The 27,263-nt window shown below is 43.6% G+C and overlaps 1 protein-coding gene across 2 annotated transcripts in view; it reads right to left on the bottom strand.

The window, feature by feature from the left end:
• Positions 1–25,222, bottom strand: part of PTGES3L (prostaglandin E synthase 3 like) — a 57,353-nt gene extending 32,131 nt beyond the window's left edge. Inside the window, exons 1-3 of one of the 2 annotated variants that reach the window (XM_077252065.1) lie at positions 25,055–25,222; positions 17,176–17,289; positions 13,607–13,673 (exon numbers count right to left, since the gene is read on the bottom strand). In XM_077252065.1, coding sequence (XP_077108180.1) covers positions 13,607–13,673; positions 17,176–17,289; positions 25,055–25,059 — 186 coding nt within the window. In that variant the 5' untranslated portion in view covers positions 25,060–25,222. The remainder of the gene's footprint in view (positions 1–13,606; positions 13,674–17,175; positions 17,290–25,054) is intronic. The other variant, XM_077252064.1, reaches the window with a different exon arrangement.
• Positions 25,223–27,263: the final 2,041 nt, after the last annotated feature.

The following is a 27,263-nucleotide window of genomic DNA, read 5'->3' as shown; positions in this document are numbered from 1 at the left end:
TTCTCGCGCCACACTGAGAGTCTCCGCCCATAACACACCCTCCTTCTCCTGGGGTGTAGCAATGGCGGCGCCTTTTGGCGGGAACTTCTGGCGGCTAATGGCGCAGCACAGTCTTACAATAAAGTACAGTCCAAGCACAGTAAATCACAGTCTCTAGGCACACATGACCTGATTCTTCAGGCTTAAGTAGATCCTGTTCATGACGCCAAGTTGGAGCGCCCCCACACCGCCGCAGGGCCGAGGGGTACCCGGAGCCGGGCCTCTAGGTCTCAGTCCTGGGGTTGTCACGGTAGCTAGACCCGGTCCGTGGCCCTGTCTGTCAGTGGGGGACGTCCGGTGCAATAAGTGATGTTGTAGCGGTGCAGTTGTGGGGTGCAGGTCGCGGTAAATAACGAGGACACCAGGTTGCAGTCTCTTTACCTCTTTACTGAAGCTCTCTGGGTCCTCAGTCCGGAATACGGCTCACCAGGCTGCGCAAGTCCGGCCGGTCCAATGGCACTTCCAGAGCTCTCCTTGCAGGTGGAAATCGGTGCCTTCCTTCTAGCGCTATGTGTTGCAGTCCTTCCCTGCTGTGCTTACGGAAAGTACCCCACAACTGTTGTGTCTGTTTCTCGTGTTCCCTCACAACAACTTAATTCGCAATGATCTTCCTCGTCCCTCCAGATACTATCGTAGGAACGCACCCGTATGACGGGGAGGCTCGGAGATCTTCCGGGACTCTATCTGCGCCCCTCTCCTGTTGGTACCCCCCTTTGCCTTCCTGGGTGATGCGTGAGACAGTCCGCCTCAAGCTAACTGCCCTGCCGTAGGTCTGAGGTATGGCTTGAAACTCTTTACCTCCTCGGCGTTCCGGCCACCGGTAGTGCGCCTCAGTAAGGTGCTGCCTCTTTCAGCACAACCCTCACTGGTATCTCCTTTCGCTTGATTTCGTTTCTCACTCAGCACAATCTATCTCGCTTCTTAGTCCTTCCTTGGGCACCGCCGCTATGCTGAGCAGGCACGGTCCCTTTACGTTCTTTCCATGCCAAGCCTCTGCCAGGATCCCACCCCTGGCAGAGACCCTACAGTCTCTCCCTTCACAACACCCTCTGCCACCAGGTGTTGCTCCGTTCAATCCCGTCAGCGTTCTCTCTCTAACTTCCTGCCTGACCCCCAGTTTACCCACTATGGTGGGGAGTGGCCTAATGAATAGCACCCTTAGCTCCCCCCGGAGGCCCAGCTGTGAAATGTATTGGTGACTGTGATACCTGCTCAGAGAACTCCTTCCGTGCCATCGAACGCAGCATGGCCCCCCTTAGTGGCTGAACCATGCTACTGCAACGACCAGGACTCTGGGGCGCTGCACATGCACATGCCACCTCTCTCCTTCTCGACTACATTGGATTGCCAAATGGTCATCTTGGAGTCTCCTTAGGTGCCTAATATTGTGAAAGCCCCATACCTTTAATCCCACTGAGCATAATGTATGCAGTTTGTCATGTGACACATTCAATTTACTAAATAGGTCTCTTAGACCTGATAAGTCTGTTGTATTTACATACATAGTTATCGGTGGAAAAAGACATAGGTTGAACTTGATGGACGGTTCTTCACCAATTATACATTCTCCTTGCAAAACATTAAAATGCAACGTCTTCATCTTTTATAGGTACCGTTCCATTCCCGATCTGCCATGCTGTGACCTCAGCTTTTAACTGAGTCAGAGGTAACGGTTACAAGCTCTCAGTGTAAGGCCGGGGTCAGACTTGCGTGTGCAATGCAAGAAACTCGCATGAGTCTCTCGCATCCATACCCAGCACTGCCGCTGGCAGTCGGGACCGAAGTGTGCGACTGCATGCATTTCTATGCAGCTGAACGCTCCGGTCCCGAGTGCCGGAGGCAGTTCCGGGTATTGATGCGAGAGGCTCGTGCGAGTTTCTCACATTGCACTCGCAAGTGTGACCCCGGCCAAAGTCTATGAGAACCTCGTTCTGGTTCTGAGACTTTCATTAACCCCTTAATCCCATATGCCGTACTATCCCGTCGAGGTGACCTGGGACTTAATTGCCAGTGACGGGATAGTACGTCATATGCGATCGGCCGAACTCACGGGGGGAGCGTGGCCGATCGCGGCCGGGTGTCAGCTGACCATCACAGCTGACATCCGGCACTATGTGCCAGGAGCGGTCACGGACCGCCCCTGGCACATTAACCCCCAGAACACTGTGATCAAACATGATCGCAGCGCTCCGGCGATACAGGGAAGCATCGCGCAGGGAGGGGCTCCCTGCGTGCTTCCCTGAGACCCTCGGTACAAGGCGATGTGCTCACCTTGTACCGAGCGTCTCATCCCTGCAGGCCTCGGATCCAAAATGGCCACAGGGAGGTGGCTTACCAGCACCTGCTCAGAGCAAGCTCTGGTAAGCCTGCAGCCCTGCATGTCAGATCGCTGATCTGACACAGTGCTGTGCAAAGTGTCAGATCAGCGATCTGACGCTATAACATGATGCCCCACCCCCGGGGCAATGTTATAAAGTAAAAAAAAAATATTCACATGTGTAAAAAAAAAAAAAAATTCCTAAATAAAGAAAAAATATATATATTGCTCCCATAAATACATTTCTTTATCTAAATAATAAAAAAAAACAATAAAAGCACACATATTTAGTATTGCCGCATCCGTAACGACCCCACCTATAACACTGTCCTGCTAGTTAACCCCTTCAGTGAACGCGGTAAAAAAAAAAAACCAAGGCAAAAAACAACGCTTTACTATTATACCGCCGAACAAAAAGTGGAATAACACGCGATCAAAAAGACAGATATAAATAACCATGGTACCGCTGAAAACGTCATCTTGTCCCGCAAAAAACGTGGTGCCATACAGCATCATCAGCGAAAAATTAAAAAAGTTATAGTCCTCAGAATAAAGCGATTTAAAAATAATTATTTTTTCTATAAAATAGTTTTTATCGTTTAAAAGCGCCAAAACATAAAAAAATGATATAAATGAGGTATCGCTGTAATCATACTGACCCAAAGAATAAAACTGCTTTATCAATTTTACCAAACGTGGATTGGTATAAACGCCCCCCTAAAAAGAAATTAATGAATAGCTGGTTTTTGGTCATTCTGCCTCACAAAAATCGGAATGAAAAGCGATCAAAAAATGTCACATGCCCAAAAATGTTACCATTAAAAATGTCAACTCGTCCCGCAAAAGACAAGACCTCACATGACTCTGTGGACCAAAATATGGAAAAATTATAGCTCTCAAAATGTGGAGACTCAAAAACTATTTTTTGCAATAAAAAGCGTCTTTAAGGCTAGTTTCACATTTGCGTTTAAAAACGCAGCGTTTAAAACGCAAACGCAGGTGGTGAAAAAACGCATGTAAACGCGTGCAAATGCTGCGTTTTTTAGACGCATGCGTTTTCTCATGCGGTAAAAAAAAAGCGTCGTTTTGCCGCATTTACATGCGTTTTTTCCTGCGTTTGCGTTTTTGAAACGCATGCTGAGAAGTGTGTGACAGCTGCCAATCATCAAAATCATCTAGAAAACCCACTATAAATAGAAATAGCTAGGGTTTGGGTTAGGGTTAGGGGTAGGGTTAGGGTTAGGATCCCTTTATCACCTTGATGGTGGGGGGTGGCTTATCAGGGTTAGGGTTAGGGTTAGGCTTAGGGGTAGGGTTAGGGTTTGGATCCCTTTATCACCTTGATGGTGGGGGGTGGCTTATCAGGATCAGGGTTAGGGTTAGGGTTAGGGGTAGAGAGGGTTAGGGTTTGGATCCCTTTATCACCTTGATGGTGGGGGGTGGCTTATCAGGGTTAGGGTTAGGGTTAGGGGTAGGGTTTGGATCCCTTTATCACCTTGATGGTGGGGGGTGGCTTATCAGGGTTAGGGTTAGGGGTAGAGTTAGGGTTTGGATCCCTTTATCACCTTGATGGTGGGGGGTGGCTTATCAGGGTTAGGGTTAGGGGTACAGTTAGGGTTAGGGTTTGGATCCCTTTATCACCTTGATGGTGGAGGGTGGCTTATCAGGGTTAGGGTTAGGGTTTGGATCCCTTTATCACCTTGATGGTGGGGGGTGGCTTATCAGGGTTAGGGTTAGGGTTAGGGTTTGGATCCCTTTATCACCTTGATGGTGGGGGTGGCTTATCAGTGTGTATTATTGTTTTTTTCTATTAAAACGCATGCGTTTAAAACGCAACCAAAACGCATGCGGCAAAAAAACGCCTCTAGAAATTACTACATGTTGCATTTCTGCAACCAAACGCAAGCATAGAAAAGACGCATGCGTCGTCATGCGTTTTTAATGTTAAATATAGAAAAAAAACGCATGCTTTTTTTGCACTAAAACGCAGCGGCAAAAAACGCAAATGTGAAACCAGCCTTAGTCTGTGACGGCTGCCAATCATAAAAATCCGATAAAAAATAGCTATAAATAGTAAATCAAACCCCCTTAGTTAGGGAAAAATAATAAAATTAAAAAAATGTATTTATTTCAATTTTCCCTTTAGGGTTAGGGCTAGGGTTAGGGCTAGAGTTTGGGATAGGGGTAGGGTTAAGGCTAGGGTTAGGGCTAGGGTTGGGGCTACGGTTAGGGTTAGGCCTAGGGTTAGAGTTAGGGTTAGGGCTAGGGTTAGGACTAGGGTTGGGGCTAGGGATAGTGTTAGGGTTGGGGCTAGGGTTGGAGCTAGGGTAATTGTTTCAGTTAGAATTGGGGGTTTCCACTGTTTAGGCACATCAGGAGCTCTCCAAACGCGTCATGGCGTCTGATCTCAATTCCAGCCAATTCTGCGTTGAAAAAGTAAAACAATGCTCCTTCTCTTCCAAGCTCTCCCGTGCGCCCAAACAAGGGTTTAGCCCAACATATGGGGTATCAACGTACTCAAGACAAATTGGACAACAACTTTTGGGTCCAATTTCTCTTGTTACCCTTAGGAAAATACAAATTTCAGGGGCTAAAAAAACATTTTTGTGGGAAAAAATGATTTTTTATTTTCACGGCTCTGCGTTATAAACTGTAGTGAAACACTTGGGGGGTTCAAAGTTCTTACAACACATCTAGATAAGTTCCTTGGGGGGTCTAGTTTCTAATATGGGGTCACTTGTGGGGGGTTTCTACTGTTCAGGTACATTAGGGGCTCTGCAAACGCAATGTGACGCCTGCAGACCAATCTAAGTCTGCATTCCAAATGGTGCTCCTTCCCTTCCGAGCTCTGCCATGCACCCAAACGGTGGTTCCCCGCACATAGGGGTATCAGCGTACTCAGGACAAATTGGACAACAACTTTTGGGGTCCAATTTCTCCTGTTACCCTTGGGAAAATACAAAACTGGGGGCTAAAAAATAATTTTTGTGGGAAAAAAATAATTTTTATTTTCACGGCTCTGCGTTATAAACTGTAGTGAAACACTTGGGGGTTCAAAGCTCTCACAACACATCTAGATAAGTTCCTTAGGGGGTCTACTTTCCAAAATTGTGTCACTTTTGGGAGGTTTCAATATTTAGGCAAATCAGTGGCTCTCCAAACGCAACATGGCGTCCCATCTCAATTCCAGTCAATTTTGCATTGAAAAGTCAAACGGCACTCCTTCCCTTCCGAGGTCTGCCATGCGCCCAAACAGTGGTTTACCCCCAAATATGGAGTATCAGCGTACTCAGGACAAATTGCTCAACAACTTTTGGGGTCCAATTTCTTCTCTTACCCTTGGGAAAATAAAAAATTGGGGGTGAAATGATCATTTTTGTGAAAAAATACAATTTTTTATTTTTATGGCTCTGCATTATAAACTTCTGTGAAGCACTTGGTAGGTCAAAGTGCTCACCACACATCTAGATAAGTTCCTTAGGGGGTCTACTTTCCAAAATGGTGTCACTTGTGGGGGGTTTCAATGTTTAGGCACATCAGGGGCTCTCCTAACGCAACATGGCGTCCCATCTCAATTCCAGTCAATTTTGCATTGAAAAGTCAAACAGCGCTCCTTCCCTTCCGAGCTCTGCCATGTGCCCAAACAGTGGTTTACCCCCACATATGGGGTATCAGCGTACTCAGGACAAATTGCACAACAACTTTTGGGGTCCATTTTCTCCTGTTACCCTTGGCAGAATAAAACAAATTGGAGCTTAAGTAAATTTTTTGTGAAAAAAAGTTAAATGTTCATTTTTATTTAAACATTCCAAATATTCCTGTGGAACACCTGAAGGGTTAATAAACTTCTTGAATGTGGTTTTGAGCACCTTAACGGGTGCAGTTTTTAGAATGGTGTCACACTTGGTTATTTTCTATCATATAGACCCCTCAAAATGACTTCAAATGAGATGTGGTCCCTAAAAAAAATGGTGTTGTAAAAATGAGAAATTGCTGGTCAACTTTTAACCCTTATAACTCCCTAACAAAAAAAAAATTGGGTTCCAAAATTGTGCTGATGTAAAGTAGACATGTGGGAAATGTTACTTATTAAGTATTTTGTGTGACATATTTCTGTGATTTAAGGGCATAAAAATTCAAAGTTGGAAAATTGCGAAATTTTCAAAATGTTCCGTTTTTTTCACAAATAAACACAGGTAATATCAAAGAAATGTTACCACTATCATGAAGTACAATATGTCATGAGAAAACAGTGTCAGAATCATCAGGATCTGTTGAAGCATTCCAGAGTTATAACCTCATAAAGGGACAGTGGTCAGAATTTTAAAAATTGTCCTGGTCATTAACGTGCAAACCACCCTTGGGGCTTAAGGGGTTAAGAAATTACTTCCGGCTCGCCCAGCGAACATTGGCGTGGTCCGGCAGGTCATAACCTGCAGAAGTCAACAGGAGTGGCGTCTGGAACAGCTGAAGACGGTGACTGGTGAGTAAATTACTGGGGGCTGGAGACTTACAATAGTGACACCACTCCAGAAACCACCGGAGACTAGATGGAGGTGGACATGACTTGGGGATGGGTGGACCGAGAACTCCTGCAGCTTTTGTTTGTATTGCGGTGTAGATTTTAAACAAGAGTGTTGTTGCTTTAAGAGGAAGTTTAGATGTTTGTGCCTGGTGTATTACTGTGAGGAGGGTGGGGCTTATATAGGGGAGGCAACTCTGGCTCTCCCTCTCTCTCTCACAGGATGGACAGGAGGAAACATGTCTGCAGTTTCAGGGAGTATAATACTGGGGTTATCACCTCACATTATAGCTGATAGGAGTACATGCACCTCACACATCATGTATTAGTGTAGTATCAGCTCCTACATCATATATGGGATCAATTTTACCTCAGAAATTCATGTAGCCGCCATGTTCCCTCATGTGTACCTCCCTGCAGACATGGCTGATATACTACTCCATATTAATCATGTATCAGTGTAGTATCAGGTCTTACATCTTATTTGGGAGCAGTATTACCTCAGAGATTCATGTAGCTGCCATGTTCCTTCATGGGTCTGTTACAAGTTGCCTCACACACTGCAGAGACAGCTCCTGTGTGATCTCCTTACAGACATGGCTGCTGTATCACATTTCTGCTGTATTATACAGAGTCTTCATGAGTTTTGAGCATCTGTATGATGGGTCAGAGGATTGACACATACAGTGTCTGCTATTGCTAGCGCGGAACTGGGCAGTTACAGGGACTAGTCACTGGTGAGGGGGAGCAGTAATGGGATGGTATATATACCGTATATATATGAGGGTAAGAGGCTGCACTTCATGTCTGTGCATTGCATGCTGCCTGGCAGTGTGCTGATTCCCCCCCTTCCCATTTATGGAGTCTGGTGACCTGTATGTGACCTCATCTCTGCTACAGTACAGTCTGGTGATGCTGGGGGTACAGATCCAGCATAACCAGGTTACTCTCACTATATATATGTGATATATGAGTAAAGGCTCCATCTCTGTGCAGCATGCTTATCATGTATACAGACTTTGAGTACATGTTAGATCCTGGGTCTCCAGGTTACTTTCCTTGCTGCACATATAATTTGTGTATGACTTCCAAATCCGTGCTTTATTTCTGGAGATATGGCAGCCTTTAGTCCTATTATGTTGCATGCTGTCCTGCCTGATATATCCACCCCCCTTTTTCTATATATCTAAGATGGTGGATAGCACAAGCCTGAGTGCATTACCTGGAGCCTTACTATATATATATTATCAGGTGTCAATAAATATTCAGGGAGTAATTCAGCACATGGCGTGGTGGTGAGTGGGGCACTAATAATGCAGCATATGGCAGGCAGTGAGTGGACATAGCTCAGCACATGGCGGAGGCAGTGAGTGGGCACTAATAACTCAGCACTTGGCGGGCAGTGAATGGACACTAATAACAGCACATGGCAGGCAGGGAGTGGGCACTACTAACGCAGTCATGGCTGGCAGTGAGTGGGCACTAATAACTCAGCACATGGCGGGCAGTGAGTGGGGACTCCTAGTGTGATGCTGCACCTTGCTCTGGAGAACACTTCATGGGCCCAGTTTTCATCCCTGTCTATTGTATGTAGGTAGCGTGACTGACTGGGGACACAGACCTTGCAGTTTTCTGCACGTACACTTATGGCTGCATGCAGCTTATACTAGACCTACATATTATATTTTCTTACGATATATGTGCAGCTGGTGATAAGAGAGCCTTTCTGTAACTGCTGGAGAGGAGCAGGTGGCTTCTTTATTGTTACAGCATATAACACAGCATTGCCCATCATCGAATTTATCTGACCTTATGATGGGACATTTTCCAGTATCAACCTGTAATATACCTTGGTTGTAAACTTACATGGTGTTTTCATCTTCACTTCTCCCACATCTTGTGCAGTTGGGGGGGTCCTTGAAGTTGGTGATAAATTGGTCTGGGGGATCCATTGGGATATGGATTCCTCTTTTTGGAATTTAATTTGGTTCTTGATCTGGTGAATGGTGGAAGGGGATTTTCAGCAAGGGTTTGTTGAATCCTCAGGAAGTTCAAGTGAACATTGGAACCCTGTGGTTGTGGTGCTCCCGAGCTGGTGGGGTAACGGCTGGGAGTAATTGGTACATTTTATGTTCACTTTTTGTTTGGTAATCACCAGATCTTATGAGCTTCAAGGACTCCTCCCAGCATGTTAATGTTCTTTATGCTTTGATGTTTTATTGTATGCTGTTTTAATTCTTATATTGTCCCCTTCATATATTTGCAGGAATGGTGTATACCCACCGAGTGCTTAATTTTATATTACCTAAGATGGTGGATAGCACAGACTGAGTGGATTACCTGGAGCCGGGCAGTTGGGGGGGTCCTTGAAGTTGGTTGCAAATTGGTCTGGGGGATCCATTGGGATATGGATTCTTCCGTTTGGTATTAAATATGGTTCTGGATCTGGTGAAATGTGGAGGGGAGTTTCGGCAAGGGTTTGTCGGATCCTCAGGAGGTGCAAGTGAACATTGGAACCCTGTGGTTATGGTGCTCCCGAGCTGGTGGGGTAACGGCTGGGAGTAATTGTTGGTACATTTTATGTTCACTTTATGTTTGGTAATCGCCAGATCTTATGAGCTTCAAGGACTCCTCCCAGCGAGCTAAGGTTATTTATGCTTTGTTGGGTTATTGTATGTTTGTTTTTAATAAAGGTATTAAAGAAAAAAAAAAAGCACTTATTTGTTTCTTTTTTAGTGGGTCCTTGAAGCTAATTATGATTTGGTCAGTAGGGGTAACCATCTCAGGTATGGACCCTCTGTTTAGGGGGGTATTCATCATAGTATGACCCTTTGTGTGGAGGAGTAAACATCTCGGGTATGACCCCTGGATGGAGGGGTGTACATCATAGTATGACCCCCTGGTATGGAGGGGTAGCCATCTTTGGTATGGCCCCCTGGTGTGGAGGAGTGACCATCACAGTATGGCCCCCTGGTCTCCAGAAGCATTTATATCCTACAAGACCCAGTTAGGGTAAAGTCCCTGTGGACATGGCAATCATATTCTACATGCCTACAAATTAAATTGGGTCCTATGAGCTAGGAACAATAGCTTAAAAAAAAAAAAAAAAAAGGCATGCATTTCAATACAATCGTTAGCTTCAAGGACGCTCTCTTTTTTCATGTGACTTGAGAATGCTGAGGCACAGATTTTGACTGTTTATATTGACTAACTCTTGTTTCTTTCAAGGTTGTCCTCTGGACAATGCAGTAATCTGGGGCATTAAACTGAAGAGCAATGTACCTAATATGGGTGCCCTGGAGTCAGTGGGAGTGACTAAGGGAAAAGTAATAAAGTGCATCTCGATGCCCTTGAGCCAGTGGGAGCGGCTAAGGGTGAAGAAATCAAGCGCATTAACACGAAGGGCGATGTGCCTATTCCCAATGCCTTTGTCCCAGTTGGAGAGGGTTAATGGTATTTGTTATCAAATGCCTGTAAAGCAATTAACAATGGCGTGGCAAGGTTATTAATAATGCCTTTGTAGAATTTTCTGCTATAGGCTTATTTCATTTACTATGTCCAAATATTACAGAAATTGTTCAAATTATTTAATGATCGGTTATAATGTTGATATTATATGGTGTATGGCTTTTAATTTCTCCTTGTTTATAATATCTTTCTCTTTATATACACTCATCACTTTTTTGGGTAGTAATAGTAAGTGGGTTTAAGAATTGGTTACTACACAGCCCAGCAACTGTATGTAATGGTGGTTTCTAGAACAAAAATCTGTGAATTAGTGAGTTATTAGAGCTGGCTACAATACATGCGGTATAATAGTTTTTGAGGCATGACAGATGTCATTATACAGGTAGTCAGACTGTGGCTACCCCCTTTATTATGGTTTAGTTTCTGCATTACCCATTATAGGATCCGCATTGCAGCATGTTTAGCGGCTGTTATTTTGCTGTAGTTACCGTATTATTGATCATAATTTGGTAGTGTTGCATTGTTAAAATTAATCTGTAGTCCTGGAATTTTGTTACTTATATGCACAGTCTTTCCATAGCATGCAGAACTCGTTGATGACTTTATTAGGATGGGTGATGGGGGTCGAGTCCATTCAAGGTGTCAAATGGCCTCGCTGGTGGCGGTTTAGGAGTCAGGTGGAAGTTGCAGACAAGTTAAGGTGGACTCATTTTAACTAATAGAGGATGTAAAACCTCATGGTGGTGAGCAGGCTCGGCTTTGGTGGCCAGCCTCAAGGACGTTGTAATGGTAACATCAATCAGGGGCGGGCACAGTGGTTAAGCACAGGAGTGAGGATAATAGGGTCATTGGTGCCCTGAAAGTTTACTGGCTCTGCTTGAATGGCAAGCCAGTGCGTGCCGCCCCTTTATGGCTGTCTGTCCTGGTGCTGTATGTCAGACAGATGGGGATATCGCAGTACTTGTGAATCCCAATGTACTAGCACTCCACCTGACTCCTACTGTGATTATTTAATCCTGTGATTTGAATAAAAGCTGTGGCCATTTTGACAACCAAAATAATGTGTTTTGTGTATTTATTTTAGTACCTAGGTTTACAGTAGTTATGGTGGTTTTAAGAAGGAGTGGGGTCCATCCCATATCCAAAAGTCAAGAAACCACCGGAGACTAGATGGAGGTGGACATGACTTGGGGATGGGTGGACCGAGAACTCCTGCAGCTTTTGTTTGTATTGCGGTGTAGATTTTAAACAAGAGTGTTGTTGCTTTAAGAGGAAGTTTAGATGTTTGTGCCTGGTGTATTACTGTGAGGAGGGTGGGGCTTATATAGGGGAGGCAACTCTGGCTCTCCCTCTCTCTCTCACAGGATGGACAGGAGGAAACATTACCCGCCCTCCCGCCCTGTTTATAATCTTTGTCCTTAAACTTTTTAATTATTGCTTGTTTAATGATAAATTTTTCATTGTATTTTTGAATTTGTCATTGTATATCTTGTACCATGTTCAATTGTATATTGGCTATAAAGAGTTATTATTTGTGGTAACCTTCTAAGCCCAAGGGAAGGGCAATCCTTCAGCCATGGTTCCCTGGAGGTTTCCTCCACAGGGGGTTTTTCCTCTCCTGAGCGCTGTAGGATGACTCTTTGTGAGTCGGGGGTTTGCCAAGTTTAGTCCCACTAATGCTTTTGCAGGGACTTCTAGTTTTTAAGTTTACAAAAATGATTTAATTATTTATAAAAAAAAAAAAAAAAAAAAAAAAAAGGTGTCAAATGAGACTTGGAATATTTAACCCGTCACGGCTTTGTGGTTTAGGAGTCAGGTGGAAGTTGCAGACAAGTTAAGGTGGACTCATTTTAACTAATAGAGGATGTAAAACCTCATGGTGGTGAGCAGGCTCGGCTTTGGTGGCCAGCCTCAAGGACGTTGTAATGGTAACATCAATCAGGGGCGGGCACAGTGGTTAAGCACAGGAGTGAGGATAATAGGGTCATTGGTGCCCTGAAAGTTTACTGGCTCTGCTTGAATGGCAAGCCAGTGCGTGCCGCCCCTTTATGGCTGTCTGTCCTGGTGCTGTATGTCAGACAGATGGGGATATCGCAGTACTTGTGAATCCCAATGTACTAGCACTCCACCTGACTCCTACTGTGATTATTTAATCCTGTGATTTGAATAAAAGCTGTGGCCATTTTGACAACCAAAATAATGTGTTTTGTGTATTTATTTTAGTACCTAGGTTTACAGTAGTTATGGTGGTTTTAAGAAGGAGTGGGGTCCATCCCATATCCAAAAGTCAAGCGATGAAATAAAAAAAAGTCATAGTGCTGCTTTAAAGTGGTTGTCCACTACTAGGATCTGGGCTGCAGCTGATCCCTGGCTTCCTCTTCATGTTCAATCCGTATGAAGGTAGGGACAGTGATGCCAGCGCTGATTGGGTGCCGAGCATCATGTGTCACAACACCGCATGAGAGACCCGGGACCGCAAGTGCTGACACAGATGGAATGGCGGCAGGATGGAAGGTGAGTATAGGTTTTTTTATTTTCTTACGGCCAAGCATTTAGTTCAAGAAAGGGTTATCCTAGTAGTGGAAACTCCTTTAAAGCAGATCTGTCACCAGATTTTCCAGTATAAAAGGAAAACATTATGATGTCATCATCTTGAAAGTAAAAGGAATGGAAAGCCAAACTACAGCTACAGATGGACTCTTAAAACGCTTATTTTAATACCACGTGACCGCTCACACAGGACAAGCTGCCAGCGCTGAGAGGAGACATCACGGGAGCTGGGTGAGTATTTCTCTGCAAGCGGGCGGGCGCACAGGGGATGGGAGGAGGGAGGTGACCCCCAAACTTTATTTAAAAAAACAACTTGATCTTTCCTCCCTTCTCTCCTGCAAGCGCTGCTTTCAGCCGAGCAGGACAGAAGGGATGAATGCCGGCTTCAGCACAAGCAGGGGACAACGCTTACTGTAGCGCTGTGTCACCTGCACAGTTCGTGTGGTCCTCAGGTGGCACACGGCTGTCGCACGTGTGCCACACTGATGTGCCACGTGAGCACACGGACACACGGACACGGATAACTCTGGTACCGATTTCTCCGGTACCGGAATTATCTAGACGTGTGAAACCGGCCTTATGTGGATTATTAAATTAAGTACATGAGCCTCATCCGGTCTAAGAAACCTTTTTAAATATATGCAATTTGTATTTTGAAATCTAGGGTTGGATGAAGTTTATTACCCTCATTAGTTATAGCGCCTTCTTACCTTTGGTTGTATTCTGTCGTACACCACAATCTCATTATAGATTTGAATGTTATCTTCATTTAGACAACTGCGCAGCAAAAGGAAAAGAAAATCTGGTTATTCCTCTATTTTATGTAAAATTTATTTCCTCACTCTACAATCACTGATATGGAGGATTGGCATTGCTTGCAGTGGAAACTATGCCCAATTACATGTAAGGCCTCATTCAGACATCGAACTGTTTTTTGCACATGTAAAAAAGCACCAAGTGTCATCAGTTTTGGATCCGAGTTTTATCAGTGTTTGGTCAGTTTTTGCCATCAGTGTTTCATCAATGTTTTCACACAGGGATACATTATTAAATTACAAAGCTTCTCCTATCCTTCGCAATGTTAATAGACAGCACACAAACTGCATACTGATGAGACTGAGACTGGTATGGGTGATGCCGATCCGTGATTTATTTATTTTTTTCAAACACACCGTCCACAAAACAGTAAGCCCAGCAATTACAATGGATACTCGTTCTGCCAGTAAAAACTATGTATAGAACACGTACATGAAAATATCTGAATGAGACCTAATCCCTATTTGGTTCCAGTTGACTATCTAGAAGTTATCCATTGAAAGATCTGACTGGTGAACCAGACTTTATAATCAATGAGTTGCCAAAAACGATGCAGAGAAAACAGATTTGGAACATCCTATGCATCATTTATAATAATGATGTCTTCATACATTGCAGAAGAAATTTTAACCCCTTTAGGCCACGTTCAAACGTTCAGTCTTTGTCCCACTCCTGGTTTTGGCTTACAAATACTGAGGTAAAATACTGACCAAATACTGACTGTGTGCACGTGGCCTTAGCCACCAGTGCCCAAGTATAAGTGCTACCTCTGTACTCTAGATTTGCCACACTTTTGCTTTTATAATACAGTACAGACTAAAAGTTTAGACACACCTTCTCATTTAAAGATTTTTCTGTATTTTCATGGCTATGAAAATTGTACATTCACACTGAAGGCATCAAAACTATGAATTAACACATGTGGAATTATATACTTAACAAAAAAGTGTGAAACAACTGAAATTATGTCTTATATTCTAGGTTCTTCAAGGTAGCAACCTTCTGCTTTGATGACTACTTTGCACACTCTTGGCATTCTCTTGATGAGCTTCAAGAGGTAGTCACCGGGAATGGTCTTCCAACAATCTTGAAAGAGTTCCCAGAGATGCTTAGCACTTGATGGCCCTTTTGCCTTCACTCTGCGGTCCAGCTCACCCCAAACCATCCGATTGGGTTCACGTCTGGTGACTGTGGAGGCCAGGTCATCTGGCGTAGCACCCCATCACTCTCCTTCTTGGTCAAATAGCCCTTACACAGCCTGGAGGTGTGTTTGAGGTCATTATCCTATTGAAAAATAAATGATGGTCCAACTAAATGCAAACCGGATGGAATAGCATGCCGCTGCAAGATGCTGTGGTAGCCATGCTGGTTCAGTATGCCTTCAGTTTTGAATAAATCCCCAACAGTGTCACCAGCAAAGCACCCCCACACAATCACACCTCCTCCTCCATGCTTCACGGTGTGAACCAGGCATGTAGAGTCCATCCGTTCACCTTTTCAGTGTCGCACAAAGACACGGTGGTTGGAACCAAAGATCTCAAATTTGGACTCATCAGACCAAAGCACAGATTTCCACTGGTCTAATGTCCATTCCTTGTGTTCTTTAGCCCAAACAAGTCTCTTCTGCTTGTTGCTGTCCTTAGCAGTGGTTTCCTAGCAGCTATTTTACCATGAAGGCCTGCTGCACAAAGTCTCCTCTTAAAGGGCCACTGTCACCCCCCCCCCAGCCGTTATAAACTAAAAGAGCCACCTTGTGCAGCAGTAATGCTGCAGTCTAACAAGGTGGCTCTTTTAGTTTTTGATTCATTTATTACCTCAATAAAGCGTTTTAAAAATTGGCCACAAATACCAGATATTGTACCGGGAGGCGGTCCGAATCGTCCTCTATCAATCTCCCAACTGCCGTCACTCTTCTCTTCAGGGGCGATGGTCGCCGCCCCCTGAGCGCTGTTGCTTCTTAAATCCAGCGCCTGCGCTGTGCGTGCCTGCCTGGGGCCCGCACTGTTATTCATTATGCACAGTGCGGGGCTGGGGTTCCTGGGCATGCGCACTGCGCTTGTCAGACGCTCCCCCGGTCCCCCGCCTTCCAGCATTGCCGGAATATACAGGTTTCATTGCCGACGTTTTGAACAGCCACAAAGAACAACGCTGGAAGGCGGGGGACCGGGGGAGCGTCTGACAAGCGCAGTGCGCATGCCCAGGAACCCCAGCCCCGCACTGTGCATAATGAATAACACAGTGCGGGGCGGGGATTCAGGAACAGGGTGGCCGCACAGGCGCAGTCAGGCACCCTGCGTCTGAGCTGTGACTGACAATGAAGACTGCGCCTGCCCCAGGCAGGCACGCACAGCGCAGGCGCCGGATTTAAGAAGCAACAGCGCGAAGGGGGCAGTGACCATCGCCCCTGAAGAGAAGAGTGACGGCAGTTGGGAAATTGATAGAGGACGATTCGGACCGCCTCCCGGTACAATATCTGGTATTTGTGGCCAATTTTTAAAACGCTTTATTGAGGTAATAAATGAATCAAAAACTAAAAGAGCCACCTTGTTAGACTGCAGCATTACTGCTGCACAAGGTGGCTCTTTTAGTTTATAACGGCTGGGGGGGGGTGACAGTGGCCCTTTAACAATTGTTGTAGAGATGTGTCTGCTGCTAGAACTCTATGTGGCATTGACCTGGTCTCTAATCTGATCTGCTGATAACCTGCGATTTCTGAGGCTGGTGACTCGGATAAACTTATCCTCAGAAGCAGAGGTCACTCTTGGTCTTCCTTTCCTGGGGCGGTCCTCATGTGAACCAGTTTCTTTGTAGCGCTTGATGGTTTTTGCCACTGCACTTGGGGACACTTTTAAAGTTTTTTCCCAATTTTTCAGACTGGCTGACCTTCATTTCTTAAAGTAATGATGGCCACTCGTTTTTCTTTACTTAGCTGCTTTTTCTTGCCATAATACAAATTGTAACAGTCTATTCAGTAGGACTATCAGCTGTGTTTCCACCAGACTTCTGCACAACACAACTTATGGTCCCAACCCCATTTATAAGGCAAGAAATCCCACTTATTAATCCTGACAGGGCACACCTGTGAAGTGAAAACCATTCCCGGTGACTACCTCTTGAAGCTCATCAAGAGAATGCCAAGAGTGTGCAAAGTAGTCATCAAAGCAGAAGGTTGCTACCTTGAAGAACCTAGAATATAAGACATAATTTCAGTTGTTTCACACTTTTTTGTTAAGTATATAATTCCACATGTGTTAATTCATAGTTTTGATGCCTTCAGTGTGAATGTACAATTTTCATAGTCATGAAAATACAGAGAAATCTTTAAATGAGAAGGTGTCCAAACTTTTGGTCTGTACTGTATATGCACATAAATAAAAACTAATTTCACATTTGTTGCTATTTTCATTATTAATTGAATATTTTATCTATCTGTCTGTCTATCTATCTATCTATCATTACCCACCTGAAAATGACCTTATGGTCTTCTATGTCCACTTTTACATTCTGGCTGTTCTCAACACAGAATTCCAGAAACACGTACTTTGCTCGGTCATACCAAAGGACTTTAGCTGGTTGCCTTGAAAAAAAGTCCATGCAATACATTAGGAGTTTACAAAAACAAACATACAACTAATACATAATTCTGACATTATCATACAAGAAAATATCAATTCATGAGATCAGTAAAAGTAACCCAGAAGCCAGAAAGGATAACACAGGTGTAATATGGCATCGCTGCTATCACATATGAAAATGACTCACCTTCAAATGTGGAAGAACTGCCAAATGTGATGTCATGAAAACAACCTCTGTTTTTAGAAGAACGTGATGCTTTATGGAAAGTGCCAGAAAACTGGACTCAATTTGTAGACTTGAAAAGTCGAGCAGAATGTGCATGTTTCAATGTGGAGAGGCGGACATGGCTTATCTGATGGTAGAAGAATACCATCTGGCATTCAGTATGCCCCATCCGTGCTTTCACATCTGCCAATGGACAACAATCAGGAGGCCACCACACACATGAGGACAGGTCCAGCCTAGCGTACTTTTTGGTCCGAGTGCGATCTGACAAAGGTTGGATCGCAATCTGACCAATGTTAGTGTATAGGGCCATGAACGTGTCCGATATGTTTCTCAGAGTCTGTCCAAGGAAAAAAAAAAAATCACATGCCGGAGTTTGATCAAATATTTGGATCCCACTCAGCCATGCATGTCAATGAGTGTGTGGACAACGTCGGACTGTACTAGGCTGACAGATTTCTGCACATTGATAGAATGGAGAAGATGGAGACATTTTATGCTCCATCTTCTTCTCATCTGAGAGAATTGGATCACATTATGCTCTCCACTGATCAGAGTTTGATCAAAGCATCATTTGTATATCTGTACGATTCTCTCCAATGAGAGACTCTACAGTCGTCTGTACCTGAACTTAGATGTATAGTAAATCCGATTCTTTGTGGAATCAGCTGATTTTAATCTGCAGGGTGGCCCATTGTTGAACGGCAAAACTGCACATAGTTTACCCCAAACTGAATTTGAAGTAAAGGTAAAACACATGGATTATGACTTGAGAATGTCACCTGTACTTACCATGAAATTATAGTATTTCGCAATTAATCATGTGAGGTTCTTCTATGCCTTTCTCGGGCACCATGTGTGAATCCAGCTTAAAGCTTGCTAGGTTCACAATGTATTCGGGCACATCAGAAACATCCTAAAGAATGCATGCAGGTGTAGGCATAGTTGTGTGGTCAACTTCACTGCTCAGTGCAGCTGAGACACAAATCCGAAAATGTATGCCAGAAGGCACTTCATGTGGTTTATGACATGGTCAGATCCTTTCCCAGCACATAAACTGAATGTACGTAATGCAGCTCCGACCTTATTGAGCCTTATCTATACAGCGGCATGCAGGCAATCCAGCTGAAGACTAGACCTTCGGCCAAGTTTTTCTTTAGGCTATGTGCACACGTTGCGGATTAGGCTTAGGAATTTTTGGTGCCGATTCTGCATCTCTTGGCAGAATACGCAGGTGCGGATTTGACACGTTTTTTGTGCGGATTTTGTGCAGATTTACTGCGTTTTTTACCCCTGTGGATTTCTATAATGGAATGGGTACAAAAACGCTGCAGATCCGCAAAAAAGAAGTGACATGCTCCTTTTTTTAATCCGCAGCGTTTCCGCACAGAATTTTCCGCACCATTAGCACAGCATTTTTTTTCAATATTGATTTACATTGTACTGTAAATCACTTGCGGATCTGCTGCATTTCTGCACAGAAAAAAAACGCTGCGGATCCACAGGAAATCCGCAACGTGTGCACATACCCTTAGAGAAGTATCCAAGATATGTGGTAAGAGGTTCAAAGATATAATCCCATCATGTACATATATGGCGTGTCCACAGGCTATACTATAAATGTATAATATGTGGCCTATTAATAAAAAACAACAACATAATCACGTTCCTCCATCATGTTCTCATACACTTTATGCAGTTAATAGCCTCTGTGTCTGTACTGTTACATACTTAGGCAGTTAACTGGTTCATGCAGCTTTACATGAACACCCGAGCCTTACACTATGGCTGGTCCAAATAACTAAAGCAATTGTTACCATCCACCTCTCGTGTCTCCCCTTTTCCTCATAGTTTGTAAGCTTGCGAGCAGCAGGGCCCTCATTCCTCCTGGTATCTGTTTTGAACTGTGATTTCTGTTATGCTGTAATGTCTGTTGTCTGTATAAGTCCCCTCTATAAGTTGTAAAGCGCTGCGGAATATGTTGGCGCTATATAAATAAAATTATTATTATTATTATTATTATTATTATAATAAATGTAGATCTTACCAATGGAAGCTGCATCTGTTTTAGAACTGGACCCTGTTGTGCACTGCTTTCAGAGGAGAGATGGTCAGAATTGCCATAGAAATGAAAGCGAATTCCACCAATCTCTCTACTGCCAGCAGCACACATTAAGGCCCTGTTCTTGACATAGATGTTTGTCCAATTAGTAGGATCCACATCTATTCTACATTTATGGCATCTCCTGTAGGTAGGCGATAAATATACTCGATGGTATTACTCCTTTAATGGAGTTGTGCGGGACTTTAACATTGATGGCCCCATTGATTTGAATAGGTGGCGGATGTGCAGTTGATAGAGCTGTGCTGTGCAGTTCCACAACTGAGCACTTATGGCTGCTGCCAGTTGGAACAGTTGATCAGTGGGGGTATCGGGTCTCGCATCCCCAGTGATAAATATTGATGGCCTATCCTTAAGATAGGTCATAAATGTCTGAAATCCTGGACAACCCCTTTAAGGTTGTGGGATCCATGCAAGTAAACCTGCAGTGTTGGACTGGTTTGCTAAGGGCCCACCAGTAACCAACTCCAGGGTCCAGGGCTCCATTTTTCAACTGCATGCAAATGTGACATTATCCTTATTCACAAATTTATATAACCATGAATTGGGTAGACTGTTTAATGAATAATATGCTGTTTTTGTACACTAGTGAATCAAGTGTATTGTGCCAAGTACTGCTCATAAAAGTGGGTGGCGGCCACTCTTGCACGAGGGCCCATCGGAGGATTCTCCTGTTCTCCTGTGGGCCAGTCCTAGTTAGCCTCTAAATTTTTTGTTAGCTGTATGTCTCTGGCATGAAGCTTCGCCCCAGATATTCTTTGGCAGGCTGATAAAATGGCTCACTGATAAAAGGTTGCTTCTGAATCTTTAGTTCCCATAATATGGACATTTTCATTAATGTCTTTCTATTGCATTACATTGATGTGAATACTTTTCTGCCCAATGACGACAAAAGTATTCTAAGGAGTGATACCTTTATTGGCTAACCAGAAAATAATATGTTTGCCAAACATATTATTTTCTGGTTAGCCAATAAAGGTATCACTCTGAGAATACTTTTGTCATCATTGGGCAGAAAAGTATTCACGGTAACACAATGCAATTTGTTATTGTACATCATATAGCATCAGGCCGGCGTCACACTGGCGTGTTTTACGGACGTATGAGAGGTGCAGAAAATACGGATTGCATACGGTACAATGATTCTCTATGGTCCAGCTCCTATCTGCTGTATTTTACGGATCCGTATTATACGGTCTTGTACGGTCGTAGAAAATCGCAGCATGCTGCGTTTGTCAGCGTATTGCACAAAAAATACGCCAATGAAAGTCTATGGGGGTGAGAAAATTACGGATTACACACGGACCAGCAGTGTGACTTGCGAGAAATACGCAGCTGTGTTCTATAGAAAAGCCGGTAATTCAGGGCGGTGTACAGTAAAATCACACTGACAGAATAGAATAGGTAGAATAAATGTGTACACATAGAATAGGTATATATATATATATATATATATATATATATATATATATATATATATATATATTGTACTGTAGTTACCTCGAGTCGCGGTGATGCGCCCTCTGCTGGATGAACTCATATGAACTCGAGCATGAGAGAATATTCTGAAAAGTTCCCAGGCTCGAGTTCATATAAGTTCATCCAGAAGGGGGCGCATCACCGCGACTCGAGGTAACTACAGTACATTCCCCTGCATTCCATTCATTCACCAAGTTTTACAGTCAGGAGCACAGCTGCATTAGTAGAGCTCCTGGGTGTAAAATGATTTAACCCCTTCAGATGGATTTACAGCGTGGGACAAGACTGAACAACGGAAGGTATGGAATATTGTTGTTTGTTTTGTTTAACTTTATTTCAGGTGACAAGGGTCTTCAGGTGGATTAAGACTATAATAAAATATTAAAACAACATGTGTCTTTATTTCATTAAAATACTTTTTAATAATGTGTGTGTTTTATTAACCATTTCGTACTACTGGATTAATAATGGATAGGTGTCATAATTGACGCCTCTCCATTATTAACCTGGCTTAATGTCACCTTACAATAGCAAGGTGACATTAACCCTTCATTACACCATATCCCACCGCTACACGGGAGTGGGAAGAGAGAGGCTAAGTGCCAGAATAGGCGCATCTTACAGATGTGCCTTTTCTGGGGTGGCTGGGGGCAGATGTTTTTAGCCAGGGGGGGTCCTATAACCATGGTCCCTCTCTAGGCTATTAATAGCTGCCCTCAGTAACTGGCTTTCCCACTCTGGCGGAGAAAATTGAGAGGGAGACCACGCCAGTTTTTTTCCGCGATTTAACCCTTTAATAGCTAGAGCCCACAAATTTGACACCAAGACACTTGTTACATTAGTAAAGAGGAATATGTAATAAAAGAAGGGATATGAGATAGTTTACTGTATGTAAACCATGTCTCATATCATGTCGGGTTTGTGAAGGAGATAGGAAAAGCCGGCAATTAAATTACCGTCTTTTCTGCTATCTAGCGCTGAATTAAATATGAATACAGTATATATATATATATATATATATATATATATATATATATATCTCACTGACATATATATATATCTAATATATAAAGCTGAATGTGTGTATGTGTGTGTGTGTGTGTGTATGTCCGGGATTGGCATCTGCACCGTCGCAGCTACAGCCACAAAATTTTGCACAGTCACACGTCTGGACCCCGAGAGCGTCATAGGCTATGTTGTGAGGTGAAATTTTAACCCCGCGCTTTCCAATTCACCAAACAATTTTGCCCCTATCTACGTAATGGGGAAAAAGTGAAAGGAAAAGTGTTGGAGGCGTCGCAGCTACAGGCACAAAATTTTGCACAGTCACACGTCTGGACACCGAGAGCGTCAAAGCTATGTTGTGAGGTGAAATTTTAACCCCGCGCTTTTCAATTCACCAAACAATTTTGCCCCTATCTACATAACGGGGAAAAAATGAAAGGAAAAGTGTTGGAGGCAAATTAACAGCTGCCAGATGTGAACAAGGGGGACTTAAAGAATGAGAGCGATGGCGCCAAAGAGTATATACTGTACAGTTGCTAAGGTGGGGCCCCGACATGGGATAATCACCACACCACCACGGGGATATGAACACACACACAAAATGCGCCACACACTACCACGTGCTCGAACACATATACCACCCTCAGCGCACATTTCACCACACATACACCAACCTCGCCACATAAAAGTCGAAACACAAAAGTCGCCGCTCAAAACTCGCCACGCGCAAAACTCTCCACATGCAAAACTCGCCACACATGCAAAACTCACCTCATGGAAAACTCGCCACACGCAAAACTTGCACACGCGGAAAAATTGCCACATGCACAAAAGTTGCAACACATGCAAAAGTTGCCTCACACAAAACTTGCACATACTCAAAAGGCACCACACATAAAACTCGCCATGCGCAAAACTCGCCATGCGCAAAACTTGCTGTACACAACTTGCTACACTAACCTGTCACATGCAACTCGACACACAAACAGTTGCTACACGCATGTCGCCACACAAAACTCAACACACACAACTTGACACACGAAACTCGCCCTAAAACACACACAAGTCTGGTATTATCCTTCAAAAATAAAAATCTGATTAATAAGCAGACAAACTACAAGAGCAACAAATGTACCATATAGGAATCCGGCAGCTGTCAGTCACATGACCAGTCTATTATGTGTATGTGTGAGCTATTATATACTGCCAGGGGGAGGGCTTACTGTTGGCTGGGGATTTATCAGGCTGCCAATTTAGCTTACAAATACTGAGGTAAAAATACTGACCAAATAACATGTGAATGAGGTCTAATACAGGAGGAGATGACATACAGATATATACTATATACAGGAGGAGATGACACACAGGTATATACTATTTACAGGGGAGATGACACACAGGTATATACTATATACAGGAGGAGATGACACACAGATATATACTACATACAGGAGAGATGACACACAGGTATATACTATATAGAGGAGGAGATGACATACAGGTACATACTACATACAGGAGGAGATGACATACAGGTATATACTATATACAGGAGGAGATGACACACGGGTATATACTATATACAGGAGCAGATTACCTACAGGTATATAGTATATACAAGAGGAGATGCATACAGGTATATGCTATGTCTAGGAGGAGATGACATACAGGTATATACTATATACAGGAGGAGATGACACACAGATATATACTATATATAGGTGAGATGACACACAGGTATATACTATATACAGGAGGAGATTACATACAGGTATATACTATATATAGGAGGAGATGACATACAGGTATATACTATATACAGGGGAGATGACACACAGCAGGTATATACTATATACAGGGGAGATGACATGCAGGTATATACTATATACAGGAGATGACATACAGGTGTATACTATATATAAGGGAGATGACAAACATATATATACTGAGATGAAAATGAGAGGTGTGAGGTGAAAATGAAAAGGTGTGAGTGCAAAATGAGAGGAGTTAGGGAAAATAGTGGAGTGATCGGAAAATGACAGATGTGAGGTCGAAATGACAAGTGTTAGGGGGGAATGAGAGGAGTGAGGGGGAAAATAAGAGGAGTGAGGGGGAAAATGAGAGGTGTGAGGGAGAAAATGAGAGATGTGAGGGGGAAAATGAAAGATGTGATGGGGAAAATGAGAGGCGTGATGGGAAAATAAGAGAAGTGAGGTGCTATAACTAACCACAGATATTTACTATGCCCAGGCAACGCCGGGCTCTTCAGCTAGTATATATATATAGATAGAGACTGTATATATGTTTTAACGAATATTTGAGCCCATGGATCCATTGTATGTCGGTTTTGCAAACATGCGAGAAAATATCGCAGTACGGATGCCATACTGATTACATACGGAGGATGACATGCGCAAAATACGCTGCCACACCCTGCCTATAGATGACATACGGATCACTATTTTGGGAACATTTCTGCGTATTACGGCTGTAAAAAACGGACCATATTTTCATACGCCTAGTGTGACGCCGGCCTTACATGTATTTTTCTTGAAGTACAGTAGAGTCAATTGTAATGATCATAAACTGTGGTAATCATTAGTATTGTAAAATCATTTAGAACATGAGTATAGCCAAACTGTGCATAAAGAAACAACATACCTATATTGTCCAATGTGGGTAACATGGCCAGGAGATAAACCTCTGCAGCTGACTAAGGAGAAGCAGCATTTCTTTGCTTTCCATTTTTGAATGATATGTGGATTTTTCAGTAAAACTTATTTTATTATATTTTTTATCTCTTCTAATATAGCTTTCATAAACCAGGCACAAAAAAATTCCATGACCAGAATGAGAAGAGTAATCGCCGAGGACATCACAGCGTTCAACCCTGCCCCCATGATGACAACGATGACCGTCTTCGATCTGTCCTTACCTCATGGTAATCCTGTGAAATGCTCCTAAAAGATGGTTCAGCTCCTGTTGTAGATGAGGGACTGCCCATACAGCTCTTGTGACCACAACTAAAAGTCCTACTATTTTTAGGAACAGCTGCTGGATGTCTTATCGGCTCCCTCCCCCTTAGGAAACATTAGAATGGTCAGTCGCTGTATTAGGAAGACTCTACTATCTTCTAGAGAGTTCCTAAAGGTACCGTCACACTAAACGATATCGCTAGCGATCCGTGACGTTGCAGCGTCCTCGCTAGCGATATCGTTTAATTTGACACGCAGCAGCGATCAGGATCCTGCTGTGATGTCGCTGGTCGCTGAATAAAGTCCAGAACTTTATTTGGTCGTCCGATCGCCGTGTATCGTTGTGTTTGACACCAAAAGCAACGATACCAGCGATGTTTTACACTGGTAACCAGGGTAAACATAGGGTTACCAAGCGCAGGGCCGCGCTTAGTAACCCGATGTTTACCCTGGTTACCAGCGTAAAAGTAAAAAAAACAAACAGCACATACTCACCCAGCGTCATACCTCCCCCAGCGTCTGCTTCCTGACACTGACTGAGCGCCGGCCCGAAAGTGAAAGTGAAAGCCGCTGTGCTGTTAGGGCCGGAGCTCAGTCAGTGTCAGGAAGCAGAAGCTGGGGGATGCTGGGTGAGTATGTAGTGTTTGTTTTTTTTACTTTTACGCTGGTAACCAGGGTAAACATCGGGTTACTAAGCGCGGCCCTGCGCTTAGCAACCCGATGTTTACCCTGGTTACCCAGGGACCTCGGCATCGTTGGTCGCTGGAGAGCGGTCTGTATGACAGCTCTCCAGCGATCAAACAGCGACGCTGCAGCGATCGGCATCGTTGTCGCTATCGCTGCAGCGTCGCTTAATGTGACGGTACCTTTACTTGTTGCCTGGCCCTGTAGTAAACTAATAGTCTGGAAATCCCCCACATGGCAGAGGGACTTCACTACAATGACTAGGGGGCTGTACTGTATGTGGAAATTGTTTCAAGAGATGACCTTGCTGGGCGGTGCTATGTGACAGTTAAGGCCTGGTTCATCATTTTGCTTTATTTATTTTTTTTCATCTTGTGGTGCTTGTTGATGTTTTTTGCCCCAAATTCTTCATTTTTGTCTTTTACCTTTTTTAGAGCAAAAAGTCACACAATCCACTAAAAATCTGTATAAAAATTACATATATATATAAATCTCTCCAGGGGGTAGGATGCATGCCCACTGTGCTTCTTTTTAATGATGCGTAAACTCCCCCACGGTGCTGAGTAGGCCACAGCATGTCAATTTCTGTAGCATAGATGCTAGCCTCCGCTGCGGATTTTGACAAGTGCAGTAATTAGAATGCATTTTGGATGCAGAAAAAATATGCTAAGTCCAAAATGCTACTATTCCTGATCGTGGGCACGTAACCTAAAAAACAGAATCAGAAAAAAACATCTGAAAACAACAAATCCCACCCTGAGCATAAATAACCCAAGAGAACACGTATAAAGGAGACTTTAACCCCTTTCCAACATCGGGCGTAATAGTATGCTGATGTCAGACTCCCCCTGTTTCGTGCGGGCTCCAGCACAGAACCCGCACCTTTCCAAGCACATGACAGCTGATATATACAGCTGACATGTGCCCACAATGGCTGTTAACTTGTCAAGTGCCGCAGTCAATCTCTGCTTACCGGAAGTGCGTCACTAAACCCACCCATCGGTGACTCCGTCACTTGATCACGGGTCATCGATGGGTCGGCATGACAACCAAAGGTCTCCCGCAGACCTCTATTGTTGTCATAGCCAGATTGCTACGAGCACCAGCCAGTTGTCGGCGCTCATAGCAAGTCAGCAATTCTGCTACACGGAGGCGATCTGATCATCGCCTGTATGTAGCAGAGCCGATCAGACAGCTTCAGCTTCTAGTCTCCCAAGGAGGCTATTGAAGCATGCAAAAAGTAAAAAAAATGTTTAAAAAAAAAAAATATAAAAGTTAAAATCACCCCCCTTTCTCCCCATTCAAAATAAAACTATAAAAAAATCAAATATACACATGTTTGGTATCGCTGCATTCAGAATCGCCCGATCTATCAAAATAAAAAAAGAATTAACCCGATTGTTAAACAGCGTAGCGAGAAAAATCGCCAGAATTACGGGTTTTTTTGATCAATGATCAAAAGAACATCTCTGTACTAAAACGGTA

Source organism: Ranitomeya variabilis, chromosome 4 (assembly GCF_051348905.1).
Source record: "Ranitomeya variabilis isolate aRanVar5 chromosome 4, aRanVar5.hap1, whole genome shotgun sequence".
NCBI classification, from domain to species: domain Eukaryota; kingdom Metazoa; phylum Chordata; class Amphibia; order Anura; family Dendrobatidae; genus Ranitomeya; species Ranitomeya variabilis.
Note: the sequence above shows the minus strand (reverse complement) of the source record. Positions and strands in the feature narration are given on the sequence as shown.